Genomic DNA, 26,514 nt, shown 5'->3' on the forward strand with positions numbered 1-26,514 from the left:
ATGAATCTTGCCGATATCGACATGTTGTTTGGCAACGTCGTACCGCAACCGGTATGGGCTAAGATTCGTCACCAAGATCACGCAAATGAATTAGGTGGTGATTGGGCTGCCATTACAGCGGCAGACGCTGGACAAGTGGCTGCTACTAAACCCGATCAATTGATTACTGCTCTTCCTCAGCGGATAATAACATTAATGAAAACGCTTATGCCAGCTATGAGGGTAAATTGGGACAAGTTGTCAGCCTGTAAGCAGAAGAAAGATGAGAGTGTTTCCGATTTCTTTACGAGGTTCGAGGAAGCATTCATTGATCATAGTGGACAGGATATGGGTACTGAGGGTGGACAGAGGTTGTTTGTGGATAAATTCGTGTCGAACTTGTTGCCCGATCTGAGCAATAAATTGAAGAATTCAGAGAGTGCATGGGCCGTTTCTACCTCAGCTCAGATATTGGCTACGGCACAATATTACGAGAATAGAGAGAAAGAGGAAAATGACCGTGCTGATAAAAAGACGAAAGAGCTAAAAACTAAAGTGTTGTTACAACAAGCGTATCCGCCGCGTTCTAATCTGAATGCGCCTCAGCAGAATAGATCACAGTCGCAATCGAATCGATCGCAGTCGCGTAATGATTCCTCTTTCCAAAGATCTTCATTAGGGTACAATCAATGTGCTTATTGTAGACAGGAGGGACACATTAAATTCAATTGTCCTGCTTTAAATGAACGTAATAGTGGCAATTCGTCTAAAGGAGGCCGTGGTGGTTCACAGCACGCATCACGTGGTAGAGGTCGTGGTGCTCAGAATGATCGCTCTGATAATTCATCAAATTCTAATAACTGTTTCGATCAACGTGGATCATCGCAAGGACGATCTGCGCAGTACAATGTAGACGATTATTACGTCGATCAGGGGACTGACGATAGTAATTACTAGGACAGCCAAAGACAAGGAGAGGGAGTGGTATCAGTTCCGGTTGATCAGAGAGGGCCTTACGTCGCAGTTGCTACATCGGGCGTCGTTGAGCCTTTTCTGTTGGACACTGGTGCAGCGAAAAGTTCTATCATGCATTCGAAACTCCCTGGCGCACCTTTGTCTGGCTTAACAAATGTTTCCGTTGGATTCTCTGGCGCCCCCGTTAGCAATCCAGTTTCGCGCCCTTTGCCCCTTAAAATTGGGCCTCGTGAGCTCCAAGCTCCGTTGATTTTGACTACTGGTTGTGGTGAGAATCTTTTGGGTCTGGATTTGCTTAAACGTTTGTATGCAACTTTGTATTGTTCTCCTGCGGGTGTAAAGCTTACGTTAGGAGAGAGGGTAGTCTCTCCCATGTATTTGTCTCTCGATAAGCTTCCATCGGAATTGAGTTCTCTTCCTGCGTCTTTGTGGGCGACGGGTCCAAATGATGTGGGCCTACTTGATATCTCCCCTTATGTTGTTCAGTTGAAATCGAATGTGCGATTGCCGCGTATTCCCCAATATCGTATCTCCCTTGATGGTGAACGAGCTCTGTTAGCGATCATCTATGACTTGATCGAGAAAGATGTCATCGAGGAGACTCGGGGAAACGTGTGCAATAGCCCTGTACTGCCCATTCTTAAACGTACTGATCCTACCAAACCGCCTGTTTATCGTTTTGTTATCGATTTACGGGAGGTGAATAAAATTGTGGTTCCTCAATTTCCTGTTGTGCCTGATATCACGGCGCTACTGACTCTGATTCCAGCTACTGCATCATGGTTTTCGGTGATTGATTTGAAAAATGCATTTTTCAGCATCCCGATTGCCGAAGAGAGCAGGGACCTTTTCGGTTTCTCTCTTGGTGGACGTAGCTTCCGGTTCAAACGCGCTCCTCAGGGCTACTGTGAAAGTCCATCGATTTACAGTCAAGCTTTGAAGGGTCAACTGGATGCTTTTAGGTTGCCGGTTGGTGCGGCTTTAATCCAATACGTCGATGACTTATTGGTGGCTGCTGATACTCAGGACATTTGCAAAATTGCTACAGTGTCGTTGCTGCAACATCTCTGTGAGTTAAATCACAAGGTGTCACCTTCTAAACTCCAATATTGTTGTCAAGAAGTAACCTATCTAGGTCACTTATTGTCAAAGGAGGGAAGGAGATTGACCCCAGAGAGAATTGCAGCGATTGCGCGAATGGCTGTGCCAAAAACCCAAAGAGATGTGCGTGCCTTTCTAGGTATCACGTCGTACTGCAGGCAGTGGATTCCTAATTTTTCATTGCTAGCGAAACCATTGGTGGCTCTTACGTGCAAGGATGTTTCAACTCCTTTACCATGGACGGAAGAATGTCAGAAAAGTTTTTCTGAATTACGTGATTCATTGTGTTCAGCTCCTGTGTTAGGTACCCCTGATTACAGCAAGCCGTTCACGTTATATGTTCACGAGAGGGAAGGTTGTGCTTTGAGTGTTCTAACGCAACCTTTTGGTGGTAAGCAACGTCCATGTGCATATTTTTCCTCGACCTTAGACCCAGTAGCTAGAGCATTGCCGAGTTGTTTGAGAGCAACTGCGGCAGCTGCGGTCTCCATCCGACAATCAGCAGGATTGGTCATGGATAATATGCTTACAGTGATGGTTCCGCATGCAGTCGATACTCTTTTGAATCGAACGAAAACTCAGCACTTGACGAGTGCGAGGTTATCTGGGTACGAATTGACGCTCTTGGCAAGCCACATTCAGATAAAACGTTGTAATGTCCTAAATCCGGCAACTTTGTTACCAATTAGTGCAGAGTCAGATGAAGTAGCAGAACATGACTGTTACTTGCGGACAGAAGAGGAAACAAAAGGTCGTGTGGACCTTAAAAACACCCCATTGGAAGACCCGGATGGCATTCTGTATGTGGATGGGTCATGTTTTAAGTTGCCGAATGGCGATGTGACTACTGCTTATGCTGTTGTAACATTGAATACTGTTGTTGAGACTGCAAGATTGAATCAGAATTCTGCCCAAGCTGCAGAGCTGATCGCTCTTACTAGAGCATGTGTGTTAGCAAAAGGTAAACGTGTGAATGTGTACACCGATAGCCAGTACGCTTTCGGTGTAGCGCATAGTTTTGGACGATTGTGGCGAGAGCGTGGTTTCTTGACGTCGCATGGCACAAAAATCCAGCATGGCCAGCTTGTGAACGATCTTTTGGATGCATTGACTTTGCCTGCGCAAGTTGCAATTGTTAAGTGTAGTGCGCATCGTAAAGTGACGGATGATGTTGGTCGTGGTAATGCGTTTGCAGACGAGATTGCTAAGGAGACTGCCCGGAACCTTAGCACTCGAATGTATGTGACGAGTTCGGTTAGGTGGCCTGCAGAATCAAGTATGTGTGAAAATACCATAGAGAGCGTGAAAGCAATTCAGAATGAGGCCACCGACACTGAAAAGACGAAGTGGAAAGAAAGTACGGGAAAGTTGGATGCGAATGGTTGCTGGATTGATTTGTCGGACCAAAAAAGATGGTTGTTGCCTGATGCGTATGTGCTGGCCGTTGTGACAATGGCACATGGGTTAGCACATATTAGCGCGAAAGGTATTTGCAAGTTGTTGGCTGATGTGTGGAAGAATGATGGAATTACAAAGTGTGCTGAACGTCTGGTGAAGAATTGTATGGTGTGTATAATGTACAATCCTGGCAAAGGAACCCCAACTCCCCCTGGCAGTTTTGCTCCTCCTTCGTATCCCTTTGAGGTGATCCAATTGGACTTCATCCATATGGAGCGATGCAATAACCTGAAATACGTTTTGGTTGTGGTTTGCGCATTCTCCCGATGGATCGAGGCCTATCCCCTCAAAGACAATACTGCTTTGTCTACTGCGAAAATCCTACTGAAGGAATACTTTCCTCGGTATGGAATGCCTAGAGTCGTGTGGTCAGATAACGGAAGTGAGTTTGTTGGAAGTGTGATGAAGAGTGTGTGTAAGGGCCTTGGAATTAATCAAAAATTCCATAGCGCCAATCATCCCCAGTCAGCTGGATTGGTTGAGGGGTACAATGGCACCCTTAAACTAAAACTAGCGAAGATTCAGGCTACGACTGGACTTTCGTGGCCTGAAGCTTTGCCTCTAGCATTACTGTCAACTAGGGTGACTGTACACTCCCGAATAGGGCTTAGTCCCTATGAGATAGTGTTCGGCCGTCCTGCGAATGTGTGGGGGGTTCCTAGGCCAGGAATATTCTCTGATCTTGAGTATCCGATGTTGATTGACTACTTACATGACTTGACTGCTAAACTGAGGTTAATTCACCAACAGGTTTACGACGCCTTGCCGACGCAGACGGAGGGTCCAGGCCACCAGCTCCAGCCCGGGGACTGGGTGGTTACTCGTAACTTCTCACGCAAGAACAATCTGGACCCCCGATTTACCGGACCTTACCAGGTACTCCTGGCCACGAGGACTGCCGTTCGTCTTGAGGGGCGGAAAAATTGGGTACATGCTACCCATTGTAAGCGAGTCCCTATTCCTTTGTCGGCAGACCCGTGGGTAAGGAAAGGCATTACGTCAACAGAAACAGGAACATTGTCAGCGTTTGTACCTTTTAGCGACGCACAGCTTGTTGGAGAACACTCAGCGCAGCAGAAAGCCACTGTTGAACACTTGTCAGCAAAAGACTCAAGACCAGATCAACCAACTGATCAGCAGGACGCTGTCTCTTCAACGGATCCTTTGTTCAACGAGCAGACACGTCCCGGGAAACATCGATATTCTCTGCGATCTCACACTAAGGACAAATAAAATTTTCTTGCTTTACTGAAATTGACAACTGCAATGTCCTCGTTTCCCATGATCAACTTTGAACATTCGTATCATTGAAAAGTTTTTGTACATATATCAAGCTTCTTCCTTGTATCTTTTTCCTTCCACAGCTGAGAGATATTGTGCTATATATATACATATTGTGTATTGAAGGCCGTAGGGCCGCGCGCGTACTTCCTTCTGGACAGTAGGTCTTGACGCTAGGTTAAAGGCCGTCGGTTCCTAGGAACTCCTGGGGATTGACTATTGCTGCACAGAACGAAGTGCGTCAAGAAACGTTGCGGACGGTCGTAGGGAATGGCATTTTCGAAGCTGAATGATTTGGAAGGAGCTCAGGCGTACAGGTTCAAGCTGCAGCAACTCAGTCGTACCAAATGTTTTATATTTCAATTGTTTGTGTTGTTTCTGACTGCTTCTGCATTTTTGACGGGTGGGGTGTATTACACGATGTCTTACTTCTTACTTGCTACCCCTACTCCTACTCCTTACCCTAACCTTACTTCGACTGCTTCTCCCCATTCCTTTCATATGTTACCGGAACACGAGCAGGCTAGACGTGTAGAATTCCGCAACAATTCCTTTATTCAGCTCCTCCATCAGCATCAGTTAGTGGTTAACACTACTAATTGTTGGGTGTGTGGGTTGATGCCACATACTACGGGTAAGGGAATTCCATATCTGGTGTTACCGTATAGTTCCCAAGGGTCAGCTCGAGCATTCCAAACAATGTTTCGAAGCGCACTGGGTTTCCACCCCACTCAAGAACAACGTTCCCCCTACTCTGGTCCTACCTCGTATCAGAGGCTGCTATCGATGGCAATAGAGGATATGGAAGATGAGATCCATGATCCTTTTCTTATCCCTGAAGAAGAGGTACAAACCTATAGGGTCCTAAGTAGAGGGGAATATAGTATGTTCATTAGTGAAAAGCAGCTTAAAAGCTCGCCTCCAATATGGGTCGTACCCCACACTGGTAATCTTTGTCTTATGGGTCGTGGTTCGCAAGCCCCACTTGGAGCAAGTGCTTGCACTGAAAGTTACGTTCTGCCAATGTTCTCGTCCCCTGTGTTTCTGGCTGCCAAGGGTACCTACTTTATCTGTTATGATCGTGCATACACATGGTTGCCCGCGGACTTCATGGGCTCATGTTTCATTGCAAATCTGTTGCCTCCGACGTTCACTGTAGATGCCGATTATCATAAGACTAGAGTTGTACGAGGCGTAATTAGCGAAGAGGATACTGCCGGTCAAGAGGCAGGAGACTTTTTCAAGGGTTTCCTCCCGTTTTGGGGACCTATGGTTAATAGTAGGAACCTGAGACAGTTGACTCGAGTGGTAGAATCGACAGCTAATATTACTGCCAGTGCCCTTGGTAATATCACCACAGAACTTCAGGCGGAGAGACTTATGACGTTACAAAACCGTATGGTTTTAGATGTCGTCTTAGCAGATCGCGGTGGGGTATGCAAAGTGATCCATTCGAGCTGCTGCATTTTCATTCCAGATAATGCTCCTACTGTCTATCAAGCCATCTCGAAGTTGCATAAGATCTCCGAATCCATACACGTGGATGTAGGGGATTGGACGCTACTTGGATGGTTTTGGGGCCTGATGTCGACTTGGGGTTGGAAGATTCTGATGATCATCGGGGTTGTGGTAGTGTTCCTGTTCACGTGTTGCCTTTGCGTGCAGTGTGGTCCTGCCTTATGTGGCCTCTGTGCTACAACGTGTATGAGACAACCATCTGCTACCAAGGGGACTCGGTTGGACAGAGCTATGCTACAACAACATCTTGATGGTCTGATGAATATCGAATATGATTCTGACTAGTGCTTGCCTACATGAGGGCAAAAGGAGCGTCTGAGGTTCCGTGACAATTGTAAGTGGTGTTTTCGACTCGCACGAATATGGTCGAGTCTGGTATCTATGAACCGCAAATAACGAGTTTAGTAAGTGTGCGCAGTTTCGCTGTGCTAACTTAAACCGTTCGTTTATTATGTGGGTTTTTCATCTGTACCCACGGGTTCCATCTTAGATACGACATCCATTTTGTCTCTTGCCCTCAAGTAGCCAGCGAACGGACGCTGCCCGCTTCGCGACCCTGGGACTCCCAAGATATTGGCGGAAGACACATGTTCTTTGTAAGTGTCTTTATGATGAGGGGGTTGCTGTTGTAAGGCAGATGGCGCCGCTCGAGGCTCATCTTGCCGCACGGGCTTATTGTCTCAGCCGTGCATCTCATTAGGCGCGTCCCTTTGATGCCTGTATCTCGTGTCTCTCGATACCTCCCCTTTTACACCCTTTCCGATCTCCCCACTGTCTCCGTCCTCCTCTGCACCTGTCTTTGTTCCTATTTCGATCTACTTTACTGCTGATTGGAATTTGCTAATGGTGGGAAGATGGGTTTTTACAGTTGGGAACCGCCAAATGTTTCCGCACTTATGTTCTGAACCTTGTGTGTTTCAAAGTGACCAAAGCGACCCCTCTGGGGGCTAATTGTGGGAACCGGGTTGTAAACTTTTGTGTAACATGTTATCCTATGGGTAAAAACTGTATAAAAAGGAGCGATCCACAGAACCAATTTGAAGCAGTCTCCCCGAACTACACTCGATGTACTTCCTGTGACTTCTGTGTTCCCTGCAGCAAATAAACCTTGAATCTTTGACGCCGAAGGAAGTGTCCCGTGTCTCTGTGACTTGTACGCCGGAGCAGGTTACCCACGAAGGTTTCAGGTGTTGTGCCCTGGCACCGCTGGGTCCAAAAGAACCCAGTCCTTCAGTATGAGGAGTAAAGGGGGTATGAGGAGAGAAATGGAAGTATGAGGAGAAAGGGGTGTGTATAAGAAGAGAGGGGGAGTATGAGGAGAGAGGAGGAGAATGTTAAAAAAGAACCAATATAAATTCTAAATGTACACACACACAATCTGATTCTAGACAAAAAAATAAGACATTGCATTTTACCAAAAGATATTTACTACTCTAGAAACGATTAACTGACTGCACACATTCCATATCTATACCTAATACATTTCAGTGGTCAACCATGACTCATTTTGCAAATACATAAGCAATTTGCTGCATTTTTTTGCCAACATTACATCAAAAAACGGACACAATACAACAACAAAGAGGCACAAGGTGCTCGTAAATCTACCCCAGAGTGTATGCAGCAGTGTATGTATACTAACTGAGAAATTGTAGATTTAAATCACAAGTCTGAATCTACAGAAAAAACACAATTAATTACTCTTAAAGGGCTTATATGAGTGCACACATTATAGAAATATAATTACTGCATTTTACTGTACAACCATGAGTCATTTTGCAAATACATAAACAATTTGCTGAATTATTTGTGTGAACATTTAATCAAAAAAGTAACGCAATAGCAGCCCAAAGACGCACAAGAGGCTTGTAAATATATCCCAGAGAATTTACAGTAGTGTATGTATACTGACTGGAAAATTGTAGACATAAAACACAAGCCTAATTCTAAACAACCAACACTATTAACTACTCTACAACTGAAAAAGTGACTGCACACATTCTACATTTTTTAGTACTGCACTTTATTGGACAAATCTTACTCACTAAGCACATTAACTTACCAAATGGTTTTCCCACAATAGTTAACCAAATGCAGACAAACCCAGAATGTGATTCTACACACTTTAGAAGGATAATCACATTATTCTTACTAAAAAGAAAATGCACTACATACATTCCCTTACAAGTTATGAACTCACCTTTCAAATTCATTTGTAGATTAAGAAAAATTCTGTTCACACAGTAGACATTCTTATACAGAATCTCTCTACTTCAGTGTTCGCAGCAAAACCAAGAAATGGCACATTTTCCCTCTCAATTCACACATATATACATATTAATAACAAATCAAATTGCTTCACACATTAATTCAAAGCCAAACACACCTTTCTATTGTTTCAACATTTGAACCCTTTCCAACTCACATAACTTTGAACCCTACCCCCAACACATCATGCAAAAGTCAAGTGTCCACAGAGGTCAAAAGTTCAGCACACTGTAAAACACTCCTCTTCAACAAGCTTAGACTCTGTAAAAGGTACTTATTTATAAGTACCAAAAAAGAAAAAAGCTCTTCTAAAAACCAACCAACATCTAAACACATAAGCTTCATAGATATCTGTAAAACATGTTTTTCTCATTCTTTTTTTCTTGCTTAGATACGCGCACGGGACGACTTATGCCCCTTGCACGGTCGCCCTTGGTACTTGTACTGTAAATTTACCGCAAAAAAGAAAATAGCCCCTATCACTAATTTTTATTATCCCCTGGGACCCCATCCCCCGGGGCTCAAATAAAACTTTGGGGACAGTGCGGGGCACTCCAACGCCCCCATGGTCCCAGCCGGCTCCCCACGCCCTTCAGTAGCCGGCATTGCTTTTCGTTTACATGCTGATCCCCCTGGCGAAAAGCAATATGCTTTCCGATTTGAGAGAGAGAGAGCAGGTTTCCTGCTCTCTCTTCCAAATAGGAAAGCAGTTTGCTATGGTAGAGCGGGAACTGCGAGGCTCCCGCCCTATCATAGCAAACAGCAGTGTCCCGGGGGTAGGCAACCCCGGGACACTGCAGGAGCTGGCCCTGGGGGGTGGCGGTCCCCAGGGCCATCAAGGGCTCCAGGAGGGGGGTCGCGCGGCCCCCCTCCCATTATTTGTAAAGCCCCGGGGGTGGTGGTCCCCGTGGCTAGGGGGTCCATCACAGACCCCCCAATTTAAAGATTAGAGCCCTGAGGAGGTGTCGGTCCCCGGGGCTGCGGAGGGGCCCTGAGCACCACTGCATACATTTGTTAAAGTCCCGGGGGTGGCAGTCCCCGGGGCCCCTCTGGGCCCCCCATTATAAATAAAAACATTGACCACAGGATTTGGCCCCCCCCGGGCTAATTAACAATAAAGCGGGTTTCTTTTTTTTTTTTTTCACGGCATTCGCGTACCATACGCATATACCTTGATTTAAAAAAAAAAGATTTTGACCTTGGGGATCACTGTGAAACCCCATGAGGAACCCTAGAGGGTCAGAAAGACCTATAGCAAATAGAAAACTTTTCCTGTCAATCTACACTCTCAATCTACATACATATACAAATAAATAACAAATCACATGTATTCCCACATTAAATCAAAACGAAACACCCTTTTCTATTCCTTGAACTTTTGAACCCTTTCCAACTGACAAAACCTTTAACCCTACCCCCATTCTGCTTTCTGCCTGTTACCATAGAAACACTTCAGGGAACAGTTAACTAAGCACACAGGTGAAAAGTTAATCAAACAATGTTGCAAATCAAAACAGAAAGTGTGCTTGACTTGTCAATATACCAGCTTATCTTAAGTAACGTTCTTTTCTATCACTTTTTCTTAACCAATATATTTCAGGCTTTTAAAAAACAGATATTTGCACCCTAGTTTTCTGTGTAGAATATTTTCAAACAACCAATCATTTCTTTGCTTTTTTCAAAACTGCATCTTATCCACCATTTTAAAAAAAAATCTTATTTTTCAAACTGCCATTTCATTTACAGAGACCATCTAAGTGCATCCAGACCTCTCTACAAGAGGCTTAGAGTGTGGATTGTGGGACACAGCTATATTTTCTGGAGCCAAAGGTACGCAGAACAGAAAGGAAATCACAAAGACCTAGGTATTACCAAACGTAGACATTAAATGGATTGGACAGGGAGGGTTAAAGTGGCACCAATTGATGCCATTGGTTAAATCCTTTTTGCATCTCCAACACTCTGACCTCATAATTGTGCACTGTGGTGGCAATGACCTAGGCACTTTGACTGGGGTAGGTCTGGAAATGTTTATGAAGTACAGCTTTACAGAACTGATGTCACTTTTCCCCCAAACGACCTTTGTCTATTCTAATATATGCCAAAGGCAGAAATGGAATTGGTCCAATCAATTTTGTCCACAGATTGAGAAAGCTAGGAAACATGTGAACAAATCTGCTTATGCTTTTCTCCGAGACTATAAAATGGGATCCATTTACAACAACAATCTGCGTTTCAATATGGATGGCATCTATAGAAGAGATGGTGTACATTTTACAGATGAGGGAAACAGAGTCTTCCCTTTGAACTTTAGACTCTGCAGCGGTACTTACTTGTCTAGGTACTAAAATCTCCCAATAAACACAAGGGCTCTTTTTAGAGCCACCCAACTTCTAAACATAGAAACTTGATAAATATCTGAATTTTTTTTTTCTTGCTTAGGTAAGCGTACGGGACGACTTAGGAACCTCACACGGTACGTCGTACGGCTGCCCTTGGTACGCGTACTGTAAATTTACCGTAAAAAAAAAATAGCCCCTATCACTAATTTTTATTATCCCCGGGGACCCCATCCCCCGGGGCTCAAATAAAACATTGGGGACTGTGGGGGGAGCCCCCACGGTCCCAGACGGCTCCCCGTGTCCTTCAGGAGCCAGCATTGCTTTTCGTCAGAGAGAGCAGCTTACATACTGCTCTCCCTAACGAAAAGTAATCTACTTTCCTTCTTGAAAGAGAGAGCAGGTTAACCTGCTCTTTCTTCCAAATAGGAAAGCAGCTTACCATGGTAGGGCGGGAACCGCGAGGGTCCCGCCCTACCATAGCAAACTGCAAAAAACACAGTTGATGGACAGAATGCAGAACAATGTCTTACATTCACCCCAGTACAAGGATCTGGGCCTAAATCCATCGTTTTTTTGCTCTCCACACCACCCTAGCTCAGATACTGGCTATATGCAAATCAGCCTTGACCCTGTGCCTCATGGGAACAGTCCAGCCTGAACTACCAAGCCATGTCTTTCCCAGACCGGAATCAAGCATCCAAGGACCGGTTGGTTTCTGGCTATCAGCCTTCTTCAGCCTGGATAGCTTGACTCCAGTGATGTGGAGAGCCTGGGACTCACGTCTGAGCATACCCAGCCCACTCGGGGTGAAAATTGCAAAAAACAGTTGATGGACAGAATGCAGAACAATGTCTTACATTCACCCCAGTACAAGGATCTGGGCCTAAATCCATCGGTCCTCGGAAGCTTGTTTCCGGTCCAGGGAAGACATGGCTTGGCAGTTCGGGCTGGACTGTTCCAATGAGGCACAGGATCAGACTGATTTGCATATAGCCATGTCTGAACTGGGGTGGCAGAGTGGGATAAGGAACGGTGATGGATTAAACCCAGATCTTTTGACTGGGTGTGAGTGTTTGATTGATTCAGATGCTCCGTCCATCACCACCCCCTTTTGTACCGCTTTTGGCCGCCATAAGTGTGGCAGGGTATGCTCAGACGTGAGTCCCTTGCTCACTTTGCCACTGGATTCAAGCAAGCCGGGCTGAAGACGGCTGGAATGCCAGAAACCGGTCCTCGGAAGCTTGCTTCCGGTCCAGGGAAGACATGGCTTGGCAGTTCGGGCTAGACTGTTCCCATGAGGCACAGGGTCAGACTGATTTGCATATAGCCATGTCTGAACTGGGGTGGCAGAGTGGGCTAAAGAACGGTGATGGATTAAACCCAGATCTTTTGACTGGGTGTGAGTGTTTGATTGATTCAGATGCTCCGTCCATCACCCCCCCCTTTTGTACCACTACCATAGCAAACAGAAGTGTCCCAGATGTAGGTACCCTGGGACACTCCAGGAGCTGGCCCTGGAGGGTTGCGGCCACCAGGGCCATCAAAGGCTCCTGGAGGGGGTCCGCGGCCCCCCTCCCATCATTTGAAAAGCCCCGGGGGTGGTGGTCCCCGGGGCTGGGGGATCCATCACAGACTCCCCAATTTAAATATTAGAGCCCCATGGAGGTGGCGGTCCCTGGGTGTGTGTGGGGGGGTTTCAGCCCCCCATACACATTTTTTATTATTTTTAAAAGAAGCCCCGGAGGGTGGCGGTCCCCGGGGCTAGGGGTCCCCGCCGGGCCCCCTTTTAGAAAAAATCAATTGCCCCCAGGATTTGCCCCCCCCCCGGTATTTTTTTTTTTTTAAATGTGTTTGGGCCTTGGGGATCCTTGTGGGACCCCCTATACAGGCCTAGGGGGTCAGGGTGTTTTTACCCTGCCCCCTTTTCGCAGTTTTCCTGTTTCTCTTTCTGTTTTCTTGTGCCTCTGTTCTACCGAGGCACAAGATGGCTGCCAACACTTCCTGGTTTGGAATGTTGACAGTCGACAGCCAATTAGCATGCAGCTCGTGCTCGTAATGGTACGCATACTATCCTCGGTCAGTACGCATACGGTACTTCGTCTATAGATATATCTATGATTTTTCTTTTGATTTTCTCAGAAACTATTGAACAAATTTACACCATTTAACAAAAAGCGTAATCTGCGAACCAAACTCGACTTTTTTGCCGAATTTGGCTTACTTCCGTTCATCAGTTCGGGCTGTATCCTCACTTAAACAACCCAACGGAAAATTGCATGGGGAAAACACGTTTTGGGACCCCCTTTTTTCGCGGCCCCCGCTACACAAATCATCCCGAAACTTTCAGGGAAGCAGTGGAACTGAGCGCCCCATCTTCTTTGAGAATTTCGTGAAGATTCATCAACCGGCACCAAAGTTATTCCAAATAGAATGTTGCGGATTTCCAATGGAAACTAGGTCCTAACTATAACTACCTACTGGCGACCTGCTTCTTGTGGCAGGAGGGGAGATGCTGTCCCTTACGACCCACCTGCCCCCTGCTTGTCTTCCTCTTCCTGACTTCTCCGGTGGCTTGCCCCTGCCCCCTCTCTGCCATGATTGGCGGATCAGTTTGAATTCCTCGCGAAAAGGGGTCGAACACGGCCGGATCTCAAGGCCCCTGTATTCTCGTCTTCAGAGGACTCATTTCCTGTTACTTCTGATTCCGAAGTCACTGGCACTTCCATCATTTCTGTTGACGCTTGTGCCATAGATTTCCCTTTGCTTAACAACTCCTTCCGTGGATAATCATATTTCTTCGCAAAGGTTAAGATCCTTCCTTGCGCATAATCAGCCTCATCACAATGAAATTTACTTTGTTTCCTTAATTTTATCTTTTCTTCATAGGCCTTGAGACGCTTCTTCATTTGATCTTTAAACTCAACACTTCCTCCTTCTTTAATTCCTCCTCCAACAATTCAATATCATGTAGAGCCTTGTCACGGTCGCTTCATGCAAATTTCACCAGGATACGCAGACTTCCTTGACATGATGCTGCGGTGTGTTCTGCTCATTCATCCAATAACAATTAGTCTGGTGATTCGTAGGCCGGCACAGTGTAGATCCTGAGACCTCTCGGGACCCTGTCTACCTCAATATAATTTTGAAGTGAGGTCCCCTCCCACCATTTTCTAATTTCGCGCTCGTACAGCCGTTCGAGCGCGGTGCACTTGGTGTTGACACTGGTTTTAGTCGGCCTTCCTTGCTCCTGCGGCGTGGTTCCTCTTTCTTCCTTGCTTTTAAATATGTTCGAGGCCGCTTCCCGGGATTCCGATTCACAAAACAGTTCCACTGATGGAAACTTCTCAAGAAAGCAACAGCTTGCATTGACTAATCTGAGCAAGGATGAAGATGTGGTGTACAAGCCTGCAGATAAGGGCCGGAATATCGTCCTTCAGACTAAGAAGAATTACGATGGTGAGGCGCTCCGCAAACTGAATAACACAGACACTTATCTGCCTATTGTGGTCAAAGAATATCAGCAAAGCGTTGTGGAATACCATTCTGTCATAACTAAATGGCATAATAAAGGGTTGCTGGACATTGATGAATTCCTATTTTTGAGACGTTTGAATCCGACCATTCCTACCTTCTACTATCTGCCAAAGGTGCATAAAAATAAAGAAGCACCACCAGGAAGACCTATTGTGGCGTCGCAAGGGAGCCTTACAGAGCATTTGTCCATTTATGTCGATTTCTTTCTTTTACCTCATGTGAAGACTCTGAAATCGTACATTCGTGATACAATGGACTTGCTGGATAAACTGGCTTCACTGCAGTGGGTGAAAGGCTACACTATGATGGTACTTGACATCACTAGCCTATATACTTTGATGAAGCACGAAGATGGCCTTCTAGCCATGAAGTACTTTTTGGACAAACGCCCGTTGAAGTAGACAGAACACAGTGTTATGGTCTTATAACATTTTTCTCTTTCAGACAGCAGTACAGACAGATGTCTGGTACAGCTATGGGCACCTGCTTCGCCCCCAGCTATGTGAACTTGTTTGTTGGCTGGTGGGAGGAGCAGGTGGCCTGGGGATGGCAAACAAAGAGTGGACCGACAGGGTTGTTGGGTGGTACAGTTTCATAGACGATTTATTTATCATGTGGAACGGGCCCCCAGAAACAGTCAGAGATTACATCAAGGTCCTAAATATATATATATATATATATAAAAATAAATATTACCTGGACAATAACGTATATACTTTTGTTGATTGATTAATTTGCCAGTAGGGTGCAAGGGTTTATCAGAACAGCCAATTGATTATAACAGCAATTACAATCTTCCAGATAGTTATTTACCTGTTGTATAGTAGTATATCCGGCACCCACACCTGATCAGCAGGAAAACGAAGTTTTTGAACACCCGGATATTCTGATTGATCCCAAGTCAAGTAACAATCGTTCCAGTACTGTAAAAATATATAGAAATATGTACTTTTAAAGACGTGAATATTTTTCAGAACAACTTCAAGCAAGACTGACTCTTGAAGATTCAGGAGTAACTCACACATAAAACTTAAGCAAGATACACCTATAAATGGAAAATGCTTTGTTAATCAGGCGCAGACATTCAAGTGTAAATCAAAGCTAAACATGGAATAAGACACACAAACTCATAATAGGCCATGAGCCAGGACCCCAAATTTAGGCCATATGTACAACTCGAGGGATGGGTTCTAACATGATTTCTTTGCAAGGTATGGATGCCTAGAGATGGAAAATATGTGATAGCAAGTCATCACTCTTTGCCTTTTGTCAGATTTTATTGGATTAGCAAACAAAGCTGAAATTTCTTTTTTATTTTCATATTTTGGATAAATAGTACACAAATGTATTATAGTATGTACAAAAACAAATGTAATTCCACCAGATTGGTTCCATTCAATATTATTCAAAAATAATTATGATTATTAATTGTAATATTAACAATATACTGGCAAATGCATCAACAATGCCATTTGCTATTCCTTATTAGCGAAAAATAAGGATTCACTAATAAGGAATAGCAAAAGGTTATGCATGTAGAAATCGCGATTTCTAAACATTCCTTAATTGCGAATCGCAAATAAGGAATACCTCACCATTCATTCCTATGGGCCCATAGGCCCATAGGAATGATTGGGAATACATTCTCAATTTGAATTCTCAATTAGAGAATCGCAAATTGAGATTGCAATTTCAAGGGTGCCAGGGTGTCTAAAGGACACCCTGTTGCACCCCTGAAACAGTTTGCACACACACATGCCCCAAGGGCATGTGTGTGTGTGTGTGTGTAAAATGGAACTTTGAAAAATGCACTTTAGTGCACTTTTTCAAAGTTTTTGCAAATTACCATGAAGTTCAATTTCATGGTAATTTGCTACCCCTATTAGCGAAATCGCTAGTTTTTTTATTTTAATGCATTGCATTTCAGGAATATCAATTTGCAATTCCTTAAATGCAATGGCATTTTAAGTAATCGCAATTTAGGGATTACTTAAATTGCGATTTTTGCATTTGGGATGATGCATTCCAAATGCAAAAATACCGGTCGCAAAGGGGCAGATTCTGAGAATCTGCTCGTTTGCGACCGGTTTTTGCTTTGATGCATGTGGGCCATAGTCCTTAAAATAATAACAATAAAACTTAATTGTATTGCTCATATATTGATCTAGATCATATGCATAATTTTCACTTACAATTTCACATAATAATAGATGTTCCATCTTACATAGGCAATGTATGTCATGAGTAAAGATAAACCCAATTTTATCATTCACTTTCTTCGAGATTATCTTCTTCTGAATAGGTGTCCTCTGCATTTGCTTGAGTTTCACAGGCAAGAAGTCTGCACGTCAGTGCACTTGAGGTCATTTAGACAGCAGACACAGATTTCTGTAATGGATTAGCCAATACAGTAGGCCAGAATCAGAGTTTTGCTGTGATAGTGAGGCAGGAGATGATGGTGTTCTAAGTGCATACGATAAAATTAGTAGGCAAGTGGCACAAGAGTTTTTTACACCCCTTCAAAGAACACCTAAATAAAGGAGAACAGTGGTTTGATCACAGTTGTTCAGCTGTACATCAAAAATTAATGTGTGCACTAAATAATAGCACACAAGATAAGACCTCCATTGCTAATTGTAGGAATGTGTATAATTTAGCTACAAACACTCGTAAAACTCAGATTAAAAATGATGCTATTATGGAATTAACGTCTATTGATGTGTTAAAAAACAGCGCCAAATTTTGGCGTGTAGTGAATAGACCCTTCTTCTCTGACTGTAAAAGTGGTATGTTGGAGGGTAATATTCCTGAAGAGGATTGGTACAATCATTTTAAAGTTATATATGGGGACAAGGGATAAAACAAACCAAGGCACTCTATTTATGTGGGTAAGAAATATCTTCTAACCTTTACAGTTAGTGAAGTAGCAAAGGCTATAGCCCAAATGTCTAAAAATAAAGCCCCTTGCCCGGCAGTCTTTCGGTATGAACAGCGGCCTTTCCCTTGAAAATCGTATTGACACAAATGTGAAGAGTAATACTGTACTCAATATCACAAAATATTGTCAAGTGAAACAATATTAAATACAAAATAAGACCAAATATTCACTTCCTAGATGTTCTCTTCTTTTGATTTTGTACTTTGCATTTATGATGTCCCCTCAGGTATGAGCTGTTTTTTCTGTAATACAACCGACACATATTTGACAGGAACAGATCTCTTACAATAAACAAATACCACAAACAAATCACAGTTGGTGATAACGAAAAGTAGTAGAGTGCCGAGGTACAATTTATTTATAAAATACTCAATAGCAGGTACCTAGTACCAGTTGTTTCGACATCCTTGGTAGTGGGATGACCTTGTTACCTTGACTGGCACCGTAATTTCTATATTTCCTGTATCAAAATGTATACAATTTTGTACTGTTAGATAGAACTGGATGTGCGACTTTCTCTGACCACCACTACCTATCTTAGAGATTGATCTGCTTCTTTGTGTGTACTGTTAAGATTGGGCACTTTGTGGATCCCTTCAGATGTGACTTTGTAGCATATATCCCCACAGTTCGTGAGCAGTGTTTTTCTCAAGTTTTACAAAATACTCTGGCTTCCTCCATTCGTTAACAAGAAATGTGATGAGAGTTGTTTCATTCCTTACGTGACTTAGAAATTTCCTTCATTGTCTGAAAATCTAGAAAGGTGAGATGCTCTAACTGGTGCCCGAGTTCCCACCCTTTGATTGTCCTTTTGCTAAAAACAGATTTGTTTGTCTTTCGCAACAAACATTTTCGAGTTGCTAAACCCCATGGTTAAGGTCCTAAGGGATGAGAGAGTACACCCGCCATTTGAAGGTTCAATTCTGTGCTGTCCCAATGATTTCACCAAATAGTGCTTTGTCTGTTTACTGATGATTGTCCTGACATTGCTATTCACTGCCTTCTTCTTGGACATGTTAGTGAAGGTTTTTAGTTTGTTAATTTTCATTGGATTATGAAACTTCACTATAGGTGGATTATTGTCAAATTGCCCAAGTTTGAGGTCTGTATAGCACTGTTCATCTGTTACATGCACCTTCATTATGTCGGATACTATGTCGTGCAATGCTTTTTTTTTGCAGTGGAGAGACAATTGAGGTCATGTGGCACGAAAAATGGGTTTAACCAGGTTTGAACCAAACAAACAGCTCTCGTAACAGTATCTTCGTCCTTTCCAATTTGTGACATATGTACGTCTGAGTGAGTAAGATCTGATCTGTTGTTGAAGTGGGCGATAAACTCAGCTCTATCGGCGGAGTTCACAGAGTTTTTATCCCTCTGCTTGGAGGGTAGAGTTTGTGAAGCAGAGTTTACCTGCACCCACCATTATAAATAAGCTTGCAAGGCCGGTTTGTGTCTCCTCAGGCTCCCCATCTGCAAGACCATTTAACTTGATGCAGGTGCACTTTACACGTTTGATCCGGTGAACCGAGAGCTCTGGCGACCGCCATTCAGCAGCAGGGACGCCGGAGAACTGGGATTAATAGAACATGAGTGGGAATGACCTTTGAACTCAGTGAATGGAGTGCCCGTACCTTTTTAGACCCCCTGACCTGGGCAGTGCAGGAAGGTTCTGGAAAGATACAAAGGGGCCTCGTACCCCAGCTGCACTCTGTAGCTCTGAGCAGGTGGGTGCCTGTGATCTATTTTCTGTCTGCATTTCTTTTGTTGTGAACTTGTGACTCCGCAGCTCGGATGTCAGGAAGTAGAGAGAGAGAGCACCCAGTATCATGCTGGATAAGTTCTTGTGAGTTGTATTTCTGTTCCAATAGCAGCAGGTCTTGCAGTGTCTTATTCAAGCTCACCCCCTTTCTCCCCAACACATATTCCATTCAGGCCCCGGAGCAGGTAGGCCATCCATTCTTGGCATTTATTGCATTCCTCTGTAAATTTGCTTAGATTTTTATCTACACAAGACCACACATCCCAGAATGCATGAAAAATTCACACCCAGGCAAGCTGCTCACATAGGACATGGACATCTTGTGAGCTCTGGAAAAACTGCACTGAGTCACTCATGGTGCACTTTCTGTATTCACTCAGTCAGTATCTGTAGAGCATTTCTATTTGAGGCACTCAGAAAATAGTGAAGAACATATAAAGCAGGTACCTGAAAATGCGCTTTCTGTGCCGCGTGGTGGGGATGGTCATGTGCAGGTTCCAGTACTGGCACAGAGATGCACTGTTAAAGGTGTGTGGAGGTTTCATACTGGGGAAGCAGTGGTTGTGGTTGGACAGGATAAAGGTGCATTTGTGGAGAGTGGGTTAAGTCATTTGGCAGGCATAAAATACCTTCACATAAAACAGGCACAGCCAGTGAACTAAAAGGTTGTCACTGTTTTTTTCAAATGATCCGCTACTGCTATCAGTTACCCCCCAGCAGTCTGAGCAGGTACCACAATTTATTTCTGGTTTAAGGTGCTCAGTTCAACTGCATGGCCCCTATTCAGGGGCACATTATTTGCCTCCTTAGGCCCAGCAAAGAGATTAAAGCAGAGCCGTAGTGAGGCAAATGAAAACAGCAGCACTTGCTTGTTTCATTAGGCTAGGCCTTACTTCGTGTGGACCTACCATCTGCCAGGCCAGGTCCTTCCCTGCTTCCATGTGCCAGACCTGCCCCTTCCCATGCAACTCTGATCCACTGCTCTCTGTTCCCTCCACCACCTTTTTGTGTACATCCTGCCCATGCTTCTCATGCCCCTTCCTCTGTCTCTTTGCCAGACCTCCTCTGCCCCACCCACTACCTGTCCCAACCCACAGTGCCTTCTCTCTTCCTATGTATGGCACTGTCACCATTGCTCTTCCCATACTCACAGGATTTAAACCTCAAGAAAAAATTCCCTCTTCCTTTCATGGCCAGAGAAAGTTGTGTGTTTGTACAAGAGTTTTCACATGAAGCCCTGGATAGATGTGGCAGAGGGAGGGGTTACACACCATTCACCGTGAGTATCTGGAAACGTTTACAAGTCTATTAATACCAGCCACAGATGCTAAGTCCCACCCAATGCAGTTCATATTGAAATCTCAATTTTTTAGAAGAAATGCCACCATCTATAAGATCAGAACGGTTGGATATGTTGTTCTTGCATTTTGCATGTACTTCACAGGCGCAGCAGCGACGCCTTTCATTTGCTTTCGTAAATTAATTCTCACAGAAATAACAAGCAGGGGTGGGCAAGTGGAGCAACTCCCCCGCTCGCGAAACTCCATGGAATTCCGCTGAGTTTTTATGCAACTCCGCGTAATTCTGCATAGTGGAACTCAGCGAGCTCCACCCACCCATAATCTGTTGTTATGAACCATTTCCCTTATCTGACCCAAAAAGGTACTTCTGTGTTTAGCTGTCATATAATTTTTTCACAGCACCCTCCTTGAGGTTGAACCTTGTTGTACTACCCAGAGTCTGTGTGTTTTTGTTAACTGCTTCTCATATCACTTGATCAACCCGAATTAGTCCAAACGGATTAACATTTGACAGTTGAACTGAAAAGCATCCGTTGATGAAGTTGTGGTATATCTTTGGATATTTCACTGCAAGTAAAGTCATTTTGGCATAGTATACAGGAAGATATATAGCGCAGTTCATCCTGCCATGCTCAAAACATCATGGGATCATAGATCGTATGGCGGTAAGATTTAAATGGCAATATCCTTCTTGAGAGCACACAGCAGAGCCAGCAAGACATTTTCAACAATATCCACATACAACATCCAAAATGCAGAGAGACCTCTGTCATGCCGAAAAGGTTTTCAGGAATATATTGCAAAACTGTTTCACTTTGGCAAAGCCAGCATTATGCAAGAGGTTGTCTAATCTCTATTGGCATAGGTATTTTGCAAAGTCAATAACTTCCTCAATGACGGAGTAGACTACCTGAATGTTCTCTTCATAATTCTTCTCCACCGAGAGGATAAATTCCAACTAAGTCAGTCTCAAAATATCTTAATTCACTCACTTATGTACTTAAACTGCACAATTGTATGGGAGACGACCTTTACATCGTGGTCATCACACCGCGATGCCATTGCAACAACCGTGTTGTTACCACGCAAAGTCATTACTACGCAAGTCATTACATCGACTAGCAGTAGATGGCGCGCTAACATTATATGGATGATATAGCCACGGTGTTGATGTCAAGTTTGTTTAATCTTGTTAATGTCTGTTGCCTTATCCTTTAAAACTGATAATTATCTTAACAAACTCTGGTTTTCTATTATAACGTCCTGTAGCATGACACTATCAGGTTGGGCCAATAATTTTCCTTGTTTGTCTGGGAATATGTGGAGGCTGAAATCAAACTCAGAGTCCAATCACCTTCCAGTTTGCTTCTGGGCAGATTTATCTATTTCCTGTATTCCCCTGCATGCCATGAGGGTTTTAATCCTTTCATTGAGAGTTATCACACATATTACCTCTTTGTTAGTAATAATCACAGTTCTAATGTATTGAAATAGTTCATCATATGCTTCATCTCTCATATTTCTGAAGTCATCATCGGTTTAAATGCTACATGCATGATCTTCCTCCGTTGCTTTAACCCTTGTATAGTTTCTATAACAAGATGCATGATAATGGGCTCCTGCAACTACTATGTCTCTACTTAAAACTGCTAAGATTGTTGAATGACAATTAATGGTTGCACACTCTCGAAGCTTTTTTGTCACCTTTAAGCTCATTGCCTTTGATTATTTTCTCATGCATTGATGTTCCCTTGTAGCATTTTATCTTTCCACAAAATATACATTCTTCACCATACACGTTTGACTTTAATGATTTTCTTCTGTTTGAGCGTTACTTGTGCACTCACTCGTTCCAGCATAATCACTGACAATTGCTTCAGCTACTTGCTTAACAGCCTGTAAATCTCTCTTCATAGTAAACAGTCTCCTGCACTTTCTGTGGTAAAATACTTGGGGAACCATGTTGCTTTCCACAATCCTCACAATGTCTAACAGTGGAACGTGATTCCTTACTTGAGTTGCTTCTAACAAAGTGTTCTATGATAAGTAGTTCTGCGGACTTGTCAGAGTAACTCCATGTTGGACATTTGATCATACATGCATTATTCACTGGGGTTCAGAGGGGCAGGATGTGCTTGTTTCAGTCTGCTTCACTATGCTGCATGGTCATTCACCACCAGCTCTGGAAAAATAAATTGATTAAAACATTTATAAATGTTACTTGGTGTACTTAATATAATCATAATTACTATTATAATTATGATCAATTTATATAATCACATTTAATGTAATTGTAACTCTTAATAATAAAATTCACAATAATAAAAATTATGAAAACGTTTCCATTACATCAAGGTATCTTGAGAGTGGATTGGAAACACAAAAAAGGCAAAGAGTTATGACTCTTTGCTTTTTTTAGTTTCCAATCCACTCTCAAGATACCTTGATGTAAAGGAAACGTTTTCATAATTTTTATTATTGTGAATTTTATTATTATCACATATTTTCCATTTCTAGGCGTCCATATTTTGCCAATAAATCATATTAGAACCCATCCTCCCAAGTGGTGCCGATAACATGGTTGGCTCAAGACCACCACAAAAACCTTTGAGAGTTGGCCGCCGAAGTTTAAGAAATGTGCACTCTTCAGTAGTTTGTATTATGTAATGATCAAGTGATGCTTACCACAATACAACGGTGAACAACAAGAGCATCTAACAGAATGATAACTGAAAGCCATAAAAAAGTCAGGAAAAAGTCATTAACTGACTCCATATTTTTGTTCAAAGAATTCTACACTGTGTGCTGTACTCGTGGCGTCAACGATGCACCTAGACACATTTTGGGGTGAGAGCTAGCAATTCAAATAGAAGGGGCAGAACCCTCCTGTGTTATCATTTACAGGGGGTAATGGTTCTCCCTAGAGGAGATCTAATAGAAGTAATGGAAAACGCAGAATTGCCATACACATGCTGCAATTAGTAGAATGGTCTATAAATCATTTCTGTTACCCGATGTCAGACTGCACTATTTATTTTGTTAAGTTTATGTTTAAATACGACTTTATGATATACATTCCCTGCACAACAGTAAAACACTGCTAACATATATGCTCTAACGTCATATACAGTTTCTTTAGAATTGTGAGTTCGTCTGTTATTTTACTGTCTCGTGCATTCAATTATAATGTGATCTGAGCTTAGCTCTGTCTTTTGTTGCAGCTTTTATCAATGGTGAAGTTCCCACCTGCCCCATGAACAGAAGCAGTCCAATCCATTGCTCATTGCTGAATACGTGTAAGGACTGAAATAGAGCAAATATTTCATTCGGGACATCTGGATCGTTACAGAAATAGTAGGACAATGCACTCACGATTTTCACTCGTAACTGCACACTGTTTTGTTATAAGGTGCGTATATATTATGTGCATACACACAACCCTAAATGCCGGACAGTGATGCACATTACACAATTGCATTTATTGACAAATCTTGTGTCTATATTATAGACATCCAGGCACCTCAGACATTAATGAAAAATAAAAAGAAATGCATGTATCTCTGGTATAGCGTTTTGTCCTGCCAGGCTTGCACTCAAATTGTTTTGGTTTACAGAGTCCCTTATTCATCGCGGGACACTTTGCGCGCTCCTCACGCGATTTGCTTGCCCAGTTGGTAGCGCAGTGGGGTCCTCCCACCGCTAGGGGGCGCACTTGCAACTCTGTGGTCAGCGCGATGGAAAGTCGCTTTTACAGCGTTTTTTCCCGTGTTTTCCACAGATCTTGCCGTTTTTGCCCCTGCCACCCGGATTTGACACCACCGGGGGATCGCAATCAGTGTCTGACTGTGTCTGACTCGGTCAGACACGGTCGCTCCCACGCTCCCTGGCTCCTGGTGGTATCGTTACTCATTCATTGAATACCGACTATCTGTGTGTCTGTACTTCTCATTGTGCATTTGCAATAGCGCTTCTGGTAATTTATCAGTCTTCCTAATTTGTGCCTCTTAATAACGCTACAGCGTTTCTGGTGTTCTGCATCGCAGCATTGTTTGTGCCTTTTAAACAGCGCGACGGAAACGGAACTGCGCTCTATCTGTGCACAATAACGCTGCCTGTTTTTAAAGCGCTCGTGAATATTATAACAGTGCCCCAGCCTCACTCGACTTTTCTCCGCCTCCATTTTATTTGTTTTTGTCTCCCTGAGCCCTTCCTCCTCGCCACGCTCCCGCCTCCCTGCTGCCCCTCCCACCCACTGACCCTTACTGCAGACCCCGTAGATTGCACAGCTGTGACCGTCCTGACTCCGTCAGACACGGTCGCTCCCACGCTCCCTGGCTCCTGGTGGTATCGTTACTCATTCATTGAATACCGACTATCTGTGTGTCTGTACTTCTCATTGTGCATTTGCAATAGCGCTTCTGGTAATTTATCAGTCTTCCTAATTTGTGCCTCTTAATAACGCTACAGCGTTTCTGGTGTTCTGCATCGCAGCATTGTTTGTGCCTTTTAAACAGCGCGACGGAAACGGAGCTGCGCTCTATCTGTGCACAATAACGCTGCCTGTTTTTAAAGCGCTCGTGAATATTATAACAGTGCCCCAGCCTCACTCGACTTTTCTCCGCCTCCATTTTGTTTGTTGTTGTCTCCCTGAGCCCTTCCTCCTCGCCACGCTCCCGCCTCCCTGCTGCCCCTCCCACGCCCCTCCCCCCTCAAAGTCCTTTTAATGACAGATGCGCCCACGCGCAGCGTCCACGCGCTACGGCCACGCCGAAGGTGCGCCAAAGGTAAGCCCGTCTACGCCCATCCGCGCCTGGACCGCGCCCAGCGCCATACCCCCTGGTCCGCGCAATTCCCAGCCCTCCCGCATTACTTACAACGCCTCCACCCTCCTTGCCCTTAACCCCGGCCGACTCTCGAACTGCGCTCAAGGCGCTCCTGGACACACCCATGGACCCTTCACATGCCACTCCTGCAAGTTCGACGGCACCAAGACTAACTCCTCATCCACGTACACACAACAGATATCTGACTCCAACCACCTAAAATGCATCTTGCTCAACACCCGCTCAGTCCACAGACACGCCATCGACCTCTGGAACTTACTAGACACCATTTCTCCCGACGTCGCCTTCCTAACAGAAACATGGATGAACGCCTCATCAGCCCCAGACATCACCATTGCCATCCCGGAAGGATACAAGATCATCCGAAAGGACCGCACCGACCAAACAGGAGGAGGCATCGCTATCGTCCATAAGGACTCAATCCGCATTTCAACCAGCTCAGACGTCAACCTTGCCAGCGCCGAACACCTTCACTTCCAGATCCACACCGACCCCAAGACCACACTCAGAGGCACACTCCTCTACCGACCCCCAGGACCCCGTGCACAATTCAGCGACGCTATCACTGACTTTATCACCCCACACGCCCTCCCCTCCGAAGAATACATTCTACTGGGAGACCTCAACTTTCACCTGGAAAAGAGCAATGATAGCAACGCCACCTCCCTTCTGGACAATCTCGCCAACCTCGGACTCAAACAACTTGTCACTACGCCCACCCACATCGCAGGTCACACACTCGACCCTATCTTCACCTCCAGCAAACATGTCTCCTTCAGTCACACTACTACTCTACATTGGACGGACCACAGCTGCGTTCACTTTAATTACAATAAGACCACAACTTACAACCACCCTCAACCTACTCTGCGAAGAAACTGGAACAAAATCACCATCGACCAGATCTCCTCATCACTTGTTCAAAACCCCCCTGCCCACTCTTCAAACCCCGATCAAGCAGCCACTAACCTCACCCAATGGCTATTCAACAGCACCGACATCCTAGCCCCGTTGAAAAAACGTCATATCAAACTAGGCAGCAGAAACGCCTCCTGGTTCAATGATGACCTTAAGAAATCAAAGAAACTCTGTCGCTCCCTCGAGAAGGCCTGGAAAAAAGACCCAAATACCAACACCAGGGACGCCTTCAAAAACGCCACCCGCACACACCACCAACTTATCCGATCTGCCAAGAAAGCCGCATTCAAAGACC

At 44.2% G+C, this 26,514-nt stretch overlaps 1 protein-coding gene across 1 annotated transcript in view; it reads right to left on the reverse strand.

The window, feature by feature from the left end:
- The window catches only part of LOC147727885 (neuronal acetylcholine receptor subunit alpha-7-like), a 1,417,517-nt gene that overhangs the window by 650,150 nt on the left and 740,853 nt on the right, over positions 1-26,514 (reverse strand). Inside the window, exon 4 of the mRNA XM_086961831.1 lies at positions 15,270-15,379. Coding sequence (XP_086817957.1) covers positions 15,270-15,379 — 110 coding nt within the window. The remainder of the gene's footprint in view (positions 1-15,269; positions 15,380-26,514) is intronic.

This window comes from Lissotriton vulgaris, chromosome 3_1 (genome assembly GCF_964263255.1).
Source record: "Lissotriton vulgaris chromosome 3_1, aLisVul1.2, whole genome shotgun sequence".
NCBI lineage: Eukaryota > Metazoa > Chordata > Amphibia > Caudata > Salamandridae > Lissotriton > Lissotriton vulgaris.